Here is a 15,659-nt window from a genome sequence, read left to right on the forward strand (position 1 = left end):
TCCTTCTCTCCTCTCCCTCTCTCCCCCTTCTCTCCTCTCCCTCACTCCTCCCTCTCTCCTCTCCCTCTCTCTCCTCCTTCTCTCCTATCCCTCTCTCTCCCCCTTCTCTCCTCCCCCTCGCTCTCCCCCTTCTCTCCTCTCCCTCGCTCTCCCCTTTCTCTCCTCTCCCTCTCTCTCCTCCTTCTCTCCTCTCCCTCGCTCTCCCCTTTCTCTCCTCTTCCTCTCTCTCCTCTCCCTCTCCCTCATCCTTCTCTCCTCCCCCTCTTTCTCCCCCTTCTCTCAGGTATAGTTTCCGCGTGCCTCCCAGGTTGGACCTGCGTGTGCATCCTATGCTGGGGGAGAGGGAGGTCACCCTCACCCATGTCACTGAGTGGATTGAGAGGAAACTGCAGTGCGAGTTCCAGGTCAGTCAGTCATCAGTCAGTCATTCATTCAGTCAGTCATCAGTCATTCATTCAGTCAGTCAGTCAGTCATCATCAGTCAGTCATTCATTCAGTCAGTCATCAGTCATTCATTCAGTCAGTCAGTCATCATCATCAGTCAGTCATTCAGTATGTCATCAGTCAGTCATCATCATCAGTCAGTCATTCATTCAGTATGTCATCAGTCAGTCATTCATTCAGTCAGTCAGTCATCATCATCAGTCAGTCATTCATTCAGTATGTCATCAGTCAGTCATTCATTCAGTCAGTCAGTCATCATCATCAGTCAGTCATTCATTCAGTATGTCATCAGTCAGTCATCATCATCAGTCAGTCATTCATTCAGTATGTCATCAGTCAGTCATCATCATCAGTCAGTCATTCATTCAGTATGTCATCAGTCAGTCATTCATTCAGTCATCAGTCTGTCATTCAGTCAGTCATCAGTCATCAGTCAGTCATTCATTCAGTCATCAGTCTGTCATTCAGTCAGTCATCAGTCAGTCATTCAGTCAGTATGTCATCAGTCAGTCCGTCATCAGTATGTCATCAGTCAGTCATTCATTCAGTATGTCATCAGTCAGTCAGTCATCAGTCAGTCATTCATTCAGTATGTTATCAGTCAGTCAGTTAGTCAGTCAGTCAGTCATTCAGTCAGTCATCAGTCAGTCATTCAGTCAGTATGTCATCAGTCAGTCCGTCATCAGTATGTCATCAGTCAGTCATTCATTCAGTATGTCATCAGTCAGTCAGTCATCAGTCAGTCATTCATTCAGTATGTTATCAGTCAGTCAGTTAGTCAGTCAGTCAGTCAGTCAGTCAGTCAGTCAGTCAGTCAGTCAGTCAGTCAGTCAGTCAGTCAGTCAGTCAGTCAGTCAGTCAGTCAGTCAGTCAGTCAGTCAGTCAGTCAGTCAGTCAGTCATCAGTCAGTCATTCATTCAGTATGTCAGTCAGTCATCAGCCAGTCATTCATTCAGTATGTCAGTCAGTCATCAGTCAGTCATCAGTATGGCATCAGTCAGTCATCAGTCATTTATTCATCATTCATCAGACAGTCAGTCATCAGTCAGTCATTCACTCAGCATGTCATCAGTCAGTCAGTCCTCAGTCAGTCATCGGGCATCTGTCTATTGTTTGGGGCAACCAAAAGGGATTTCTCAACAGTGTTTCTTTGATGTCCTTTGCCTCTCAACGGTGAAATGGAACCATCACTTGTCTTGTTTAACAGTCTATGTACTGGTTTAGATAGTGTAACATTCATATTTTAACAGTCTATGTGCTGGTTTATATAGTGGAACATTCATATTTTAACAATCCATGTGCTGGTTTATATAGTGGAACATTCACATTTTAACAGTCTATGTGCTGGTTTATATAGTGGAACATTCATATTTTAACAGTAATGCTGGTTTATATAGTAGAACATGTGAAGCACAATGGCAGGCTCTGCATTTTAAAAGCTAGTACAAAAACTAGTACTTATCATTTGATTGTATATATAAATAAATCCAGGAAATTGTAGGGTAAACATCTATAATGCTGTGTGACGTTAAACGAATGTATTCAGTATGATTACAATTTAATATGTTGAAATTGTCATGTTGTGTATATGAGTGGTTTCCTGAATGTATGTAGCATGGTTAGGGCCAGTGAAATAATTCACCATATTAATTCTGTGAGTATAGTTTTCATACGTATCACATGCTCACTAACCATCACTAGCACATGCTCACTAACCATCACTAGCACATGCTCACTAACCATCACTCGCAGCACATACTCACTAACCATCACTAGCACATGCTCACTAACCATCACTAGCAGCACATGCTCACTAACCATCACTAGCACATGCTCACTAACCATCACTAGCACATGCCCACTAACCATCACTCGCAGCACATACTCACTAACCATCACTAGCACATACTCACTAACCATCACTAGCACATGCTCACTAACCATCACTAGCACATACTCACTAACCATCACTAGCAGCACATACTCACTAACCATCACTAGCACATGCTCACTAACCATCACTAGCAGCACATGCTCACTAACCATCACTAGCACATGCTCACTAACCATCACTAGCACATGCTCACTAACCATCACTAGCAGCACATACTCACTAACCATCACTAGCAGATACTCACTAACCATCACTAGCACATGCTCACTAACCATCACTAGCACATACTCACTAACCATCACTAGCACATGCTCACTAAATGTCAACTATGGATCCATTCCCCTTCCACAGAAAGTATTTGTGATGCCCAACATGGACGACCTGTACCTTCCCCTGATGACCTCCAGCCAGGACAGCCCCCCTCCACCCCACCACTCCCCGGCTCAGTCCTCCTCACGCCAGTCCTCTGTGGAGTCCCAGGAGTACCTGTCAGAGTAGCGCTCACTCCCAAGACTGCGGTCGGAAGTACTGCGATGTCACATCGCATTATGTGGTCACAGGCATGGATCCAAGATGGGTTCTTAAGCTGGCACAACCACTGATGGAGCAAATCATACCTGGCACGGGGCAGATGCTTACAGATGGCGCACGTAGCACAGGGTGGCAAGCAGAGTGGCATGGCTAAGCTCTGACTGAGGAGGACAGATCTGCTAGTCAAGTGGCACAGTGCCCCCTACTGTTGAAACACGGCCTACATCAATGGAAGCATACAAGACTATAGAACTGTATCAGACTATTGTAATGCAAGTTCTGTTAGAGGGACATGTTCATTGTATGCAGAAGATATGCAGAGACTATGAAATATGCTGGATTGAACCGTCAGACCTCAGACTATAGGGAGACCACTCCCTGGTCCAGCATGCTTGTAAGCCCAGGGTGCTGTGTTAACCCTTTCACTGCCACACAACAGAAGGTTAACCCTTTACTATCACACAACCGACAGCGATGCTCCATCATTAGCATCATTATATCCGCGGAGCTAATGATGGAGCATCGCCATCGGTTGTGTGATAGTAAAGGGCTAACCTTCTGTATTGTCACAGTGAAAGGGTTAACCGGCTGTCGTGTGGCAGTGAAAGGGTTCACGTTGAAATTCCAGAAAAGGGAGTGGCTGCTTGACCAGTCTAGAATCTGCGAGAAAGGTGCGGATGATGAGTTCCTTTCCCATTTTGCTTGAGTTAAACCAAGCTAGCTTGATGCATGTCAATTTTCTGGACAGTGCCAATGCCATTATTGATCTACCTGTGGGGATTAAATACTTCAAGCATTGACGCCTTGGGTTCATTTTAAAACTCCAAATACATACAATTACATGTAAGACGGTGCATAGAATTTAACTTAGTACCTACAAATTCAGTTAAAGATGATTAAGCAGCATAATGATTTTCTCAAATGGTTTTAGTTTCAACCAAAGCTAATTACACACAAGACAAACTACACAGTAGATTGAAAAACACGGTTTTATTGGTGTGTGTGTGTGTGTGTGTGTGTGTGTGTGTGTGTGTGTGTGCAGTGAATGATGCAATGCTCTAGGCCTCTTCTGGCACTGGCTCTGGCAGTTTCTTCAGAGCATCCTTCTTCAGGGGGCCCTGCAGGTCAACAAGGGGTCAAAGGTTAAAATGGCATAGTACAAATATTACGTCAATTCAAGAAAGACATTTAGTATTTACTCATACAAGCCCCTTTCACACAGTTGACCTATCTCAAGCCCCGCCTTCGTTTTTGTCAGAGGGAAGAAAGAACAGTTGTGATTGGAGGATCAAGAAAAGAGGGGCTTGAGATAGGTCCATTCTAGAATGATAAGACCGGGACGAGTCACTGTCATCTCCTTTTACCATTGGGAGACAAATCCCCCCCCCCCCCCCCCCACACACACACACACACACACACACACACACACACACACACACACACACACACACACACACACACACACACACACACACACACACACACACACACACACACACACACACACACACACACACACACACACACACACACACACACACACACACACACACATTTTCCCACACCCACCATGAATGCCCTCTTCTCCTGGGCGGTCTGGAAGCGTCCATGGCCCATCTTGGACGTGGTGTCAATGAACTTGAGCTCGATCTCCTCCTTGGACTTGCGAGATGTGTGCACCAGCAGAGACTGTGGGGTTTAAAACACACAGCAGTGTTCACACATAGTCAAGTCAAGTCAAATGTATTTGTCAACCCAATATCAATACATGTCTCAATGGGCTTCACACGCCCACAGTGGAACAACACCCCCTGACTTTAACCCTCAGTAAAGACCTTAATAAGAAATTAGAAATCTCCTACACCTCCTCACGGTTGTATGCTTAAGAGTAAAGGGTGGGGCAAACATAGACTAATAGAAGCGGATCTCCCTGCTGAGTCCAACGGCTCAACCCGGGGGTATCTCCAACAAGCACTTCTCAATATGAAAGGGGGTGTGGCTTACGTGTAGGGGGTGGGGCAAACATAGGCCAATGAAATAGGATCTCCCCTCTAAGTTCAATGGCACCACCCACAAGTATCTACGACAAGCAGTTCAAAAGATATAAAAGGGGTGGGGCTTAAGTGTAGGGGGGGGGGGGCAAAAATCAATGTAAGCGGATGTCCCTGATGAGTACAATGACGCCACCTGCGAGTCTGTATGTCAAACGGTTCACAAGATATACAAGGGGGCGGGGCTTAAGCATGGGGCCATGTTTAACCTGGTCCTAGACCATTGAAAATAGTAGTCTGCACTGAGTTCATTGCCACTTCCCATAAGTCTCTACAAATAACTGTTCATGACATATGGAAGGGGCGGGGCTTACACATGAGGGTGTGGTTAACCTAGACCACTGAAAGTAGTAGTCTGTACTGGGTGGACGTTTGTGCCAAATTTGAAGAAATTCCCTCAAAGCGTTCCTGAGATATTGTGTTCACGAGAATGGGACGGACGGACGGAATACACAATGCAGCCACACCTGCAACGCAGAGGAAACTAATGGAAGAAGAGAACCCCCAAACAAGGACGGTCAGGCGTGCAATAGATGTTAAGGTGGGCTTAACAGTGGATTAGTTAAATAACTGGTATATAATTGGTAAAGTAATACAAGGAAAAAAGTCATAATAATAATAAAGGGAATAATAAACATTTAGTTTTTTCATTTAGACCAAGGTGTCACTAAATATGATTCCACAATGTCATACTCTACCACACCATATATACATTCTATTTTTCAGCTTGGAAAGACAGACAAGTACTATTATGGTAAAAGATGGTTGCTCACTGAGAGTTTGTAAAACATCTAAACTGAGCCTTTAAAAAAACAACACTCTACCTTTCTTAGAGTGAGGATGCGTTTCTTGGGGCCAATCACACAGCCCTTCAGCATGAGGAAGTCATTATTCACTTCTCCGTAGTGGGGGAAGCCTCCCTGTACAAGAACAACAGACACAGATCAGCATGTATCTGTATCGCACCTTTCATACAGGAATTGCAGCCCACAGTGCTTCACAGCAGTGATGTAGACACAAAATAGACATAGACATAGCATTTGCAGAGAATTGAGGTCCCACTCACCTCCAGGGTCTGAGGCCCCGCTTGTATTGGGAATCGTGCAGTTTCAATCTAATTGATTATGATAGATTTCTGACATTAACTGTAAAAGACTGTCGTGTAAAATGGATTGCATGCCATCTTAACATGGTCATGTCTACGAGATGTACTCTCGGTGCGTGATGGTGTTATAGAGAGACGGTTCTCCGACTGAGTGGCGTCTGTGTTCAGTACCATGGGGTTGATGGACTTCTGGGTGGCGTCGTAGATAGTGGTGGCGTTGTTGCGGATCACCTTGCCGTCCTGGATGTGGAAGCCCTTACCGATGCGGTAGACCTGGGGGACACACACACAATACCTGGAATAAGGACCACTAGCATAGAGGCTTAGCGTCGTGGGAATCCAATGGGAAATTCACAAGTTTTTTTGTTTTCGGAAACTAAAACCAGCAGTACCAGAGTTCCGCCCTGCGTGTGGAACCGTTTGGTGGCTCAAGTGTTTTTCTGACCGCCTAAATGACAGTTTGACCTCCAAGATGTTGAGCAAGATATTTGTATCTTTGCATATGGCTGCTGCTGAATGAGTTCTAGCCGTATATATTCGTTTTCAGTTGCTGTCTTTTTACCATACTTTGGCAACATTGCCAATCAAACTCAGACATAGACTTAACCCTTTTACTGACACACTACCAAAGGGTTAACCCTTTCACTGTGACAATACAGAAGATGAACCCTTTCACTACCACACTACAGACGGTTACCACACTACAAAAGGTTAACCCTTTCACTACCACACTACAGACGGTTAGTGAAAGGGTTAACCTTCTGTAGTATGGTAGTGGAAGGGTTAAAGGCAGGGGAAAAGCCTGAATACAAACCTATTTTGGAAGAGGTGAAAGACAACATGATCAAAAATGTCCCAAGAATATATTCGACAAACAGGTTACCAACACCAACCAACTACAAACTTGCGAAGTGGAATTGACCAGTGTGCCACTGACCTTCTTGTTGAGCTCAGTGCGGTGGTTGTAGCCCTTCTGGCCAGCGCGGGCGACGGTGTAGGGCACACGGGACGGGTGCCAGGCCCCGATACAGGCCACCTTTCTCAGACCCTTGTGGGTCTTCCTGGGGAGCTTCTTTGTGTGCCAACGGCTTGTCACACCTATGGGCAGGGGTGTAAAAAGTACCCAGAAATTATACTTAAGTGAAAGTATGGGTATCATCTCAAAATCGTATTCAAGTAAAAGTCAGAGTATCTGGCTAAAAACACACTTTTTTTTAATCTACTTTTTCTCCCCTTTTTTCTGTATTATTTTTCTCCCATCCCAATTTTAGTCGTTATGCCAATTCCCTTCCCTCCCTTCCTGGCCGTTGCACGCATTTGCCCCCCACTTGCCAGTCTAGGGAGGGTTGAAGACTATCACATGTCTCCTCCGATACATGCAGAGTCAGCCAGTCGCTTCTTTTCACCTGACAGCGAGGACTCTCATTGGGTGAGTGTGTGGGAGGATCACACTACCTCACCCAGATCCCTTCCTCGCTGAGCAGGCGCCCCGACTGTCTCAGCGGTGGTAGGCAGATGCTTAGTCCGCTGCGCTACCCGGCAGCCCGGCTAAAAACACACTTGAGTAAAAGTAAAAAAGTATCTACTTTTAAAAGTACTAAAAAGTTAAAGTAAAAACTTTTTTTCTGACTGTCTATTCTTCTGATAGCAGGTGTTTAATCAAAGATCCCCGCTTTCTAGTCTTGCACAAGGACCAATCAGCATAGGTATGGGCGGGTTAATTTTCCATTGATGGGGATTTGATTGGCTGTTTTTAAATAAAGTGCGGCCGCAGGATTAATAACGTTAACGTTAGGTTATGACTATAACCAAGTTCTGTTAGTGTAGCGACGCTCGGCATCGCTCTCTGCACTATCTCGCATACGTGCACGCGCACTGAATAAAGACCACAATGTACCTTTAATCCCAATATTCGTCTGACCACACCCCTATCAGCTTACCCATATAAGCAGGGGTAGGGCCACCCACTCTCCTCCTTCCCAAGCTTTCGCCACAAGGCGAGGTCAAAGGCTGCAGCGGCGTCGGATGCCGAGCGTCGCTACACTAACAGAACTTGGTTATAGTCATAACCTAACGTTCTGTATCGTATCGCTCTCGCTCGGCATCGCTCTCTGCACAAGGGAGGCCGAGCGAGAGCCAACGGCCGACAAATACACCCCGCTGACAGCCCCCCACAAACCATCAGAACAGGGAGGGCCGAGCCCCCCCGACCCACCCTAATGGCGGGCACCTCCCCTATTAGGGGCTTCACGGGAGGGCGACGGACCCGACCGTGCGAAGAGGCACTCAAGCAACTCAACGCACAGGGTGAGCAGACCGTGGCTTGACCCCACGACTACACACACGCACAACCCGCATGCCACCCGGGAACGAACGGAGGAACAACCTCGTTACTGCCCCCAGAATCACGGGGTCAAGGGCAAACCCAACCCCGTGGCAAGGCCGTAGCAGCGGAGCACGAAGGAAGACCCAGACCCACCAAAAGGACTGGACTCCCTAGAATGGGGGCCCGGAGAAGTCCATGATGCCAGCATCAAGACCCCACCAGGTGGGCACGTAGTGCCCCGCCCCCCACATCGCCAGCGTATTCGGACAAAGGCCCCTCAGTTACTGCACCTGGTATTCCCAGGCGGAATCCCATCCAAGTACTAACCAGGCCAGAACCTGCTTAGCTTCCGAGATCGGACGAGATCGGGCGTGTTCAGGTTGGTATGGCCGTAAGCCGAGCGGGCCCTGTCCCCCCAATAGTACACCGCCTGGCACACTGACCCTGCAGAACAGGCAGTCAGCATGGCCGTAAGCACACAAAAAAGGTTAACCAACGGAAGCAGGCAGCGCACCGGGGAAAAACCAGGCAACAGGCTGTTAACCCTAGCCTGGAGACTGCGGACGAGACAGGCGCCAGAGGGGACAGCTGAACACAGCCGCCCCGGCGGAAGGAGCGTAAGCTGGCGGTGTTGCATGACCAAGCCTCCATTTAAAAACCCCCACCCAGAGGGGTCGAGGCAGAGAAGGCTGACACGATTGGCAGACGTCATGAACGTGCAGGGGCACCCTCAAACGGTGAACCCGGGAGTTGACACTGCTCCAACACACCAGGGAATCAACCACCTCGGTGTTACCCAATGCGGTGGTTGTTCCTATAACCCCTCAAGAAAAAACTCCAAAACACACCTGCGGGTATACACCGGCTATACCGCAGTACAAGTGTTTCAGTTTCCAAAAAGGGTTAACCCAGGCCTACGGGTCGCAAACATCACTTCGGACCGGGCCTGGCGGTACGGGAAGCACAGGGTCACCAGAGGAGGTCAAAAAACCACCCCCACAGGCCCCTCTTCGCCATGCGTGAGAGAGGAGCGAAAAATAATGGAGAACCAGCCCCTAAGCACACCGTACCTGGTATTCCCCGGCGGTCTCCCAACCAAGTACTAACCAGGACCAACCTGTGTAGCGGCCGAGATCCGACGAGATCGAGCGCGTACAGAATGGCATGGCTGTAAGCCATGACGACAGTGCTGAGTAAAAACATACCCAACCAGGGTCTCCATAGCGCTTAACCCTGTGACACCCAGACCGACCTGGCATTTTTCCCCCTGAAAAAAGCCCAAGTCCCTCAGGGTACCAGAACAGCAGATCTGCATCCCCGGCGGACAACGGGTTCAACTGATCTGGACCAGCGTGACCAGAACCAGTCCCGTGCCCTAACCACGCCGACATGCCTACTCCAGGAGAAGGGCAGATATGCGTGTTGATCTTAACATGAAAAGAAGGCGCCACCCAGACGTTCGGACGAACCGCGCCTGGTGGCCCACCCCAAGGGCGTGAGACCCCACCACATATGTTCAGATCCATCCCGTCATCATCCCCCAGACATGAACGAGAATCCGTCGACAACCCACCCAGGTCATGGGATGTGGTCGTCGGAAGAGGAAAAACCCCCATCTCAGTTGCTTTATAAAAACGCTGTTTCAACCACAAGCAACCAAGGCGTGCCAGTCAATCGCCTGTTTACAGCGAGCTAGCACTATACGTGCGTCGGGACACACCCCCATCAATGAACAGGCTATTTAGACCTGTCATTGAATCCCCAAGGCGCCCAGGGGAACGACAAGAGGGGTGTGACACTCCCTAACTCCAACACTTCTGGAATAGAAAGAAGGAAGCATCAACAGTATGTATCCCAGTCTACACAGCCGGGGTAAAAAATGTTCACATTTTTACATCCCACCACCCTCCCATAGGAAAGAGACGGGGATCCCCAGAGAGACTTCCCACGCGAGCTGTACAGATTGAAAAGAATATATTGCACCTTGAGCCATGTAAAAAACTGGTTTTAGGGCCTCCGGGGAAGAGGCACTGAACCCATACACACTCAATAAACGAATTGAATCGAATATACATACAATAGAAAAGGACCCTTCTAGAGGGTCCACTCACTTTGACAATCTGAGGAGGAAGGCTCTGTACTCTGATGGAGGCTTCCTCACATGGAAGAAGGAGTCCGAACTCACAGAAGGCCTAATAGGCGCTTGGTGAGGAGGAGCCCTGACCACCCCCCCTGAAAACAGATCCATCACATGGACCTGAACAGCACACGGAAGTCCTACCAACAGAGACGCGCACGGTGACGTACTCTATGGCGGGGGAATTCCTGCGGTGCACACGCCCAATATACCAGGCCGTGGGACCAGGAACTCCCGCCCCCCCCCCCCCCCCCCCCCCCCGTAACGTGCCGAACCGCCACGTGACGGGAACCTTGAAGGACAGGGGGTGTACCCCTGACCGACAGAACAATGGGGAGAGGAAAGGTTACCAGTTCACCCCTTTACGACCCCACACCCATGATACGATGTAACGACAAAAAGAGAATATGACACAGTCATAGTCAGCTCTATGAAGCGTTTCACAGCTCCACACAGCGCATGAGCTAACCTGCTATCTGATTTTTACTAAGGAAAAACACAGAATAGAGAGGGCTCTAAGAACCCCGGTCCAACATACACATGTGCTTCTGTGGCCAGTCCAACCCAGTTGTAGGTCACATGACACACACAACCCATCATCACCTACAAAAAATGGCAAAAACACTCAACAGAGGAACGCCGTTTTTTTCACAATGAGAGAATACATCATTCTTGATTAGTATCGACCACAGGCCTTGCTAAGCACACATGACAGCAACCAAACCAATTTCCCTTTAGGAAATAAGTTTCTCCAGCAGATTTAGCACAACCTCAGCAATCAAGCTAAGAGTTACATCGTATCCCTACCACACAAAAGACACAATTAATGCACAACATGTCTGATAGGAGGATGAAAAAGTCCCCAGGGAACCGGGGGGGAAACACAATCCTCCTATTTTACCCTCAATACGGCCAGTTAAAACAGGAAAACCTGTTAATGTGTGAACACACTGTTCATTGTCATTACAGTCTGAGAAAGAACATTCTTTTACTCACTTGTCACCAAGCATAGCTTCATAGGTTAGTTACCTTAGTTGTGAGTACACGGCCGTGTTTCTCACACAACAACCAGATCATTACATCCCATTTGCACGGAGAAGCTAACTGCCAGTGACAAAAACAGCTCACACATAACCCGCAACGTATCCTAAATGCATTGTAGCAACACACGTTTTGGGAAAAACACCGTTATTCACAATACATTTAGCAAAGTAAAACCAGAAGACGTGTTATGAGGTCTGGTCAACCCCGTTCCTACCCGGAACGCAGATCAGCGAAGTGCAGTCACAGACACCGTAGGAAACACAGCCGCTCCTGTGTTGTCCGAACTGGGCAGCGTCACCGCCCCAACCCGCACTACAGTCCCCTGTTGATGCAACCTTGCCGTCCTGGCTCAGGGCAGGGTCGACGAAAACATCCCCTGTCAAGGATGACGTCGTGGTCAAGAGTGTAAAACATGTTAAAATCAAAGCACGTTCAACAGACTAGCATCAAGCTAACGGCCGCTCCAACCGTTCGGGTGCTACTGCTTCTGCTCGCGAGACGCCGATCTAACGACGCACGCGATCAGAAGCGAGCTCACGGCGGCGCGCGAGAAGCTAAGCTACCCCGCGCCAGGCCATGGCCATAGCAGCAAGCTAACGTTACCTAGCGACCACGACATGCTAGCCCTGCAGCTAACAGCTGACTGGCTAATAGTAGGCCCTAAGCAGGCCATGCAGCGATCCAGCAGGCTAACGCAGCAGTTAACAGCTGACTGGCTAACCGTAAGCTATGAACATGTAAACAATGACATAACACTCACCCAGACAGGCCGCCGTTCTGAACCTCTCCTCACTTTTTAAGAGAAAAGAGAAAACAAGATGTCAACACCGCTTCACAACGGTGACTTTACCACATCCGACGGAATCAGCACAGTACCAACTGGCCTGTGTAGCTGACTTTGAACATGAATCTGCCGCTATCGCACATTACATGCACATATCCCCTCGTGAAGGAATACTCTCATTTGGATATGAAAGATGGGGCCTTAACACGGTGACAGAGAGAATCCACTCGTCCAGAACACACAGGGATCACCAGTGTCAATGGTCGCGGCCCACTAGTTAAAACTATAATGGTCTTCAGACCAAGGTCTTCTGTCGCCTAGGTGGCTGAACAAAGGACCCTAGCCTGGGGCCGGTTTCCATAAACTTTGTCAAGTAGCCCCCATAGCACTAACAGACAAGTGGAGCCCGCCAGCAAACACTACTCACCCAACCTGGAACGCACCGCTTCTCACAACAGCGGCATGTCCGACAGTTCAGCTGTGGCCTGACAGGTTTCACCCCAACAAACACAGCAAGGAACTGCAGTTGAGAAGCATGCAGCGGCGTGCTCCCAATACGAAAACCGGTGGAGGGTTTTTAGAATGATCATCATCTTCCAGACACTCCAGTACGAAGACAATATCGCCGTATTTTCTCGAAAATAGTGAGAGAGAAAATAAAGATATGATGTCAACGTATCCTTGTTTCCCAAAGCTGCTCCTAAAGCTTTCTTCCATCATGGTGTCAAGTGTGGGGATCTACCGAGGCACTTCTTCCTTGTGGTGAAAGCGAGAAGGAGGAGAGTGGGTGGCCCCACCCCTGCTTATATGGGTAAGCTGATAGGGGTGTGGTCAGACGAATATTGGGATTAAAGGTACATTGTGGTCTTTATTCAGTGCGCGTGCACGTATGCGAGATAGTGCAGAGAGCGATGCCGAGCGAGAGCGATACGGTACAGAACGTTAGTTTTTTTTCTCTCAAATGTAATTGAGTAAAAATACAAGTATACAAACCTAATAATACTTGAGTAAAGTACAAATCCCCCAAAACAGTACTTAAGTATTGTAACGAAGTACAATTACTCAAGTACTTTACACCCCTGCCTATGGGCATATGAAGAGTAAATGGTTTAATTACCTGTGTGTGTGTGTGTGTGTGTGTCTGTGTGTGTGTGTGTGTGTGTGTGTGTGTGTGTGTGCGTGTGCGTGCATGCAGTGTGTCATTGTCTGTAGCTATGTCTATTTGTGTATCTATGAACTATGTTAAACCTGCACTGTAACTTTTGTCCATGAAAAAACATGGGCTGACAGGGTGCCAATCTTCCATAGTGCAGAATTAACCCAGGTTAACCCTTTCACTGCGACAATACAGAAGGTTAACCCTTTTCACTGCCACACGACAAATGGTTAACCCTTTCACTACCACACTACAGACGGTTAACCGTCTGTTTTAACCATCTGTAGTGTGTGGTAGTGAAAGGTTAACCTTCTGTAGTGTGGTAGTGAAAGGGTTAACCTTCTGTATTGTCGCAGTGAAAGGGTTAAAAAGTTTGAAAACTGTGGGCACAGATGTGATAGGAGGCCGAAATATCTCTTGACAGCCAATATTGATGGCTCAGATCAGATTCAATTCCATACTGGTTATTGCAAAAATAACTAGAAACGCACACAGAGCTCAGTCAACCCTCACTGGGTAAACAAAGGTTTTAACCCTTTCACTACCACACTACAGAAGGTTAACCTTTCACTCCCACCGTCTGTAGTGTGGTAGTGAAAGGGTTAACGTAAGGTTATGTATATAACCAAGTTCTATGAATTCTGGTGACGCTCAGCGTCAGTCTGCACTGACTTCACTTCGTGCACGTGCACTGAATAAAAAATTCCACAATGTACCTTTACATCCCAACATTCGTCTGGCCACACCCCTATCCGCTTACCTTTATAAGCAGGTGTGTGGTCACCTACTCGCCTCCTTCCCAAACTTTCACCACAAGGCGAGATCAAGGGCCGCAGCGCCGTCCTGACGCTGAGCGTCACCAGAATTCATAGAACTTGGTTATATACATAACCTTACGTTCTATTTCATTCTGGTCTCCGCTCAGCGTCAGTCTGCACAAGAGGAGCTGAGCGGAAGCCAGAAGCTCGACAAATGTACCCCGCTGAGGCCCCCCACAACCATCAGACCGGGGAGGACTGAGCCCCCCGACCCTCCCTAATGGAGGGATACCCTCCCTATTGGAGGACGGGAGGGAGACGGATCCGACCGTGCGAAGAGGAACTCAAGCAACTCAACGCACAGGGTGAGCAGATCGTGGCTTGACCCCACGACTACGCACACGCACAACCCGCATGCCACCAGGGAACGAACGGAAGGAACAACCCTTGTTACTGCCCCCAAAATCACGGGATCAAGAGCAAACTCAACCCTGTGACAAGGCCGTAGCAGCGGAGCGCGAAGGAAGACCCAGACCCACCGAAGGGACTGGATCCCCTGGAAAAAGGGGGCCCGGAGAGGTCAATGACGCCAGGCATCAAGACCCCACCAGGCGGTCACTTAGTGACACCGCACCCCACATCGCCAGCGTATTCGGACAGGGCCCCTCCAAGAGCGGGCCCTTTCCCTCCAATAGTACACCGCCTGGCACACTGACCCTGCAACACAGGCAGTCAGCATGGCCGTAAAGCATTCAAAAGGTTAACCAACGGAAGCAGGCAGCGCACCGGGGAAACCAGGCAGCAGGCTGTAGACCCGAGCCTGGAGCACTGCGGACGAGACAGGCGCCAAAGGGGTCAACTGAAAACAGCCCCCCCGGCGGAAGGGGCGTATGCTGGCGTTGTTGCGTACCATGACAAAGCCTCCATCAAAAAAAACCCACCCAGAGGGGTCGAGGCAGAGAAGGCTGACACGATTGGCAGACGTCATGAATGTGCAGGGGCACACTCAACCGGTTAACCCGGGAGTTGACTCTGCTCCAACACACCAGGGAATCAACCACCCTCTTGGTACCACATACGGTGGTTGTTCCTATAACCCCTCAAGAAAAAAAGGGTTATCCCAGGCCTACGGTTTCAACGAAACATTACTTCGGACCGGGCCCGGCGGCTCGGGAAGCACACAGGGTTACCAGAGGAGGTCCAGAAGACCACCCCAACAGCCCCCTCTTCGCCATGCGTGAGAGAGGAGCGAAAGAATGAAAAGAGAGTCGCAGAAACCCCCTGACCAATCAGAAGAGGGAAAGAGGGGTTTATCCGGTACCCCCTCGCAAGCCCAACCCTCGCATATGACAACAACAACAGCCATATGATACCTTCAGTAGCAATGCCAATGAATAGCGCAAGCTAATCCAATGCACGCTAGCCACAG

General features: G+C 48.7%; 2 protein-coding genes across 2 annotated transcripts in view; one reads left to right on the forward strand and one right to left on the reverse strand.

Moving 5' to 3' along the window:
* LOC311240566 (testis-expressed protein 2-like) overlaps window positions 1–3,291 on the forward strand; it is a gene marked incomplete at its 5' end in the record, with an annotated part of 30,042 nt that extends 26,751 nt beyond the window's left edge. Inside the window, 2 exons of the mRNA XM_084329142.1 lie at window positions 284–404; window positions 2,690–3,291. Of these exons, the coding sequence (XP_084185268.1) occupies window positions 284–404; window positions 2,690–2,836 (268 nt within the window). The 3' untranslated portion in view covers window positions 2,837–3,291. The remainder of the gene's footprint in view (window positions 1–283; window positions 405–2,689) is intronic.
* Window positions 3,292–3,852: 561 nt separating this feature from the next.
* The window catches only part of LOC311240567 (large ribosomal subunit protein uL3-like), a gene marked incomplete at its 5' end in the record, with an annotated part of 153,444 nt that continues 141,637 nt past the window's right edge, over window positions 3,853–15,659 (reverse strand). The window contains 5 exons of the mRNA XM_084329143.1: window positions 3,853–3,987; window positions 4,439–4,558; window positions 5,745–5,840; window positions 6,197–6,298; window positions 6,963–7,123. Of these exons, the coding sequence (XP_084185269.1) occupies window positions 3,928–3,987; window positions 4,439–4,558; window positions 5,745–5,840; window positions 6,197–6,298; window positions 6,963–7,123 (539 nt within the window). The 3' untranslated portion in view covers window positions 3,853–3,927. The remainder of the gene's footprint in view (window positions 3,988–4,438; window positions 4,559–5,744; window positions 5,841–6,196; window positions 6,299–6,962; window positions 7,124–15,659) is intronic.

Source organism: Notolepis coatsorum (assembly GCF_963971535.1).
Source record: "Notolepis coatsorum genome assembly, chromosome: 14".
Classification (NCBI taxonomy): domain Eukaryota; kingdom Metazoa; phylum Chordata; class Actinopteri; order Aulopiformes; family Paralepididae; genus Notolepis; species Notolepis coatsorum.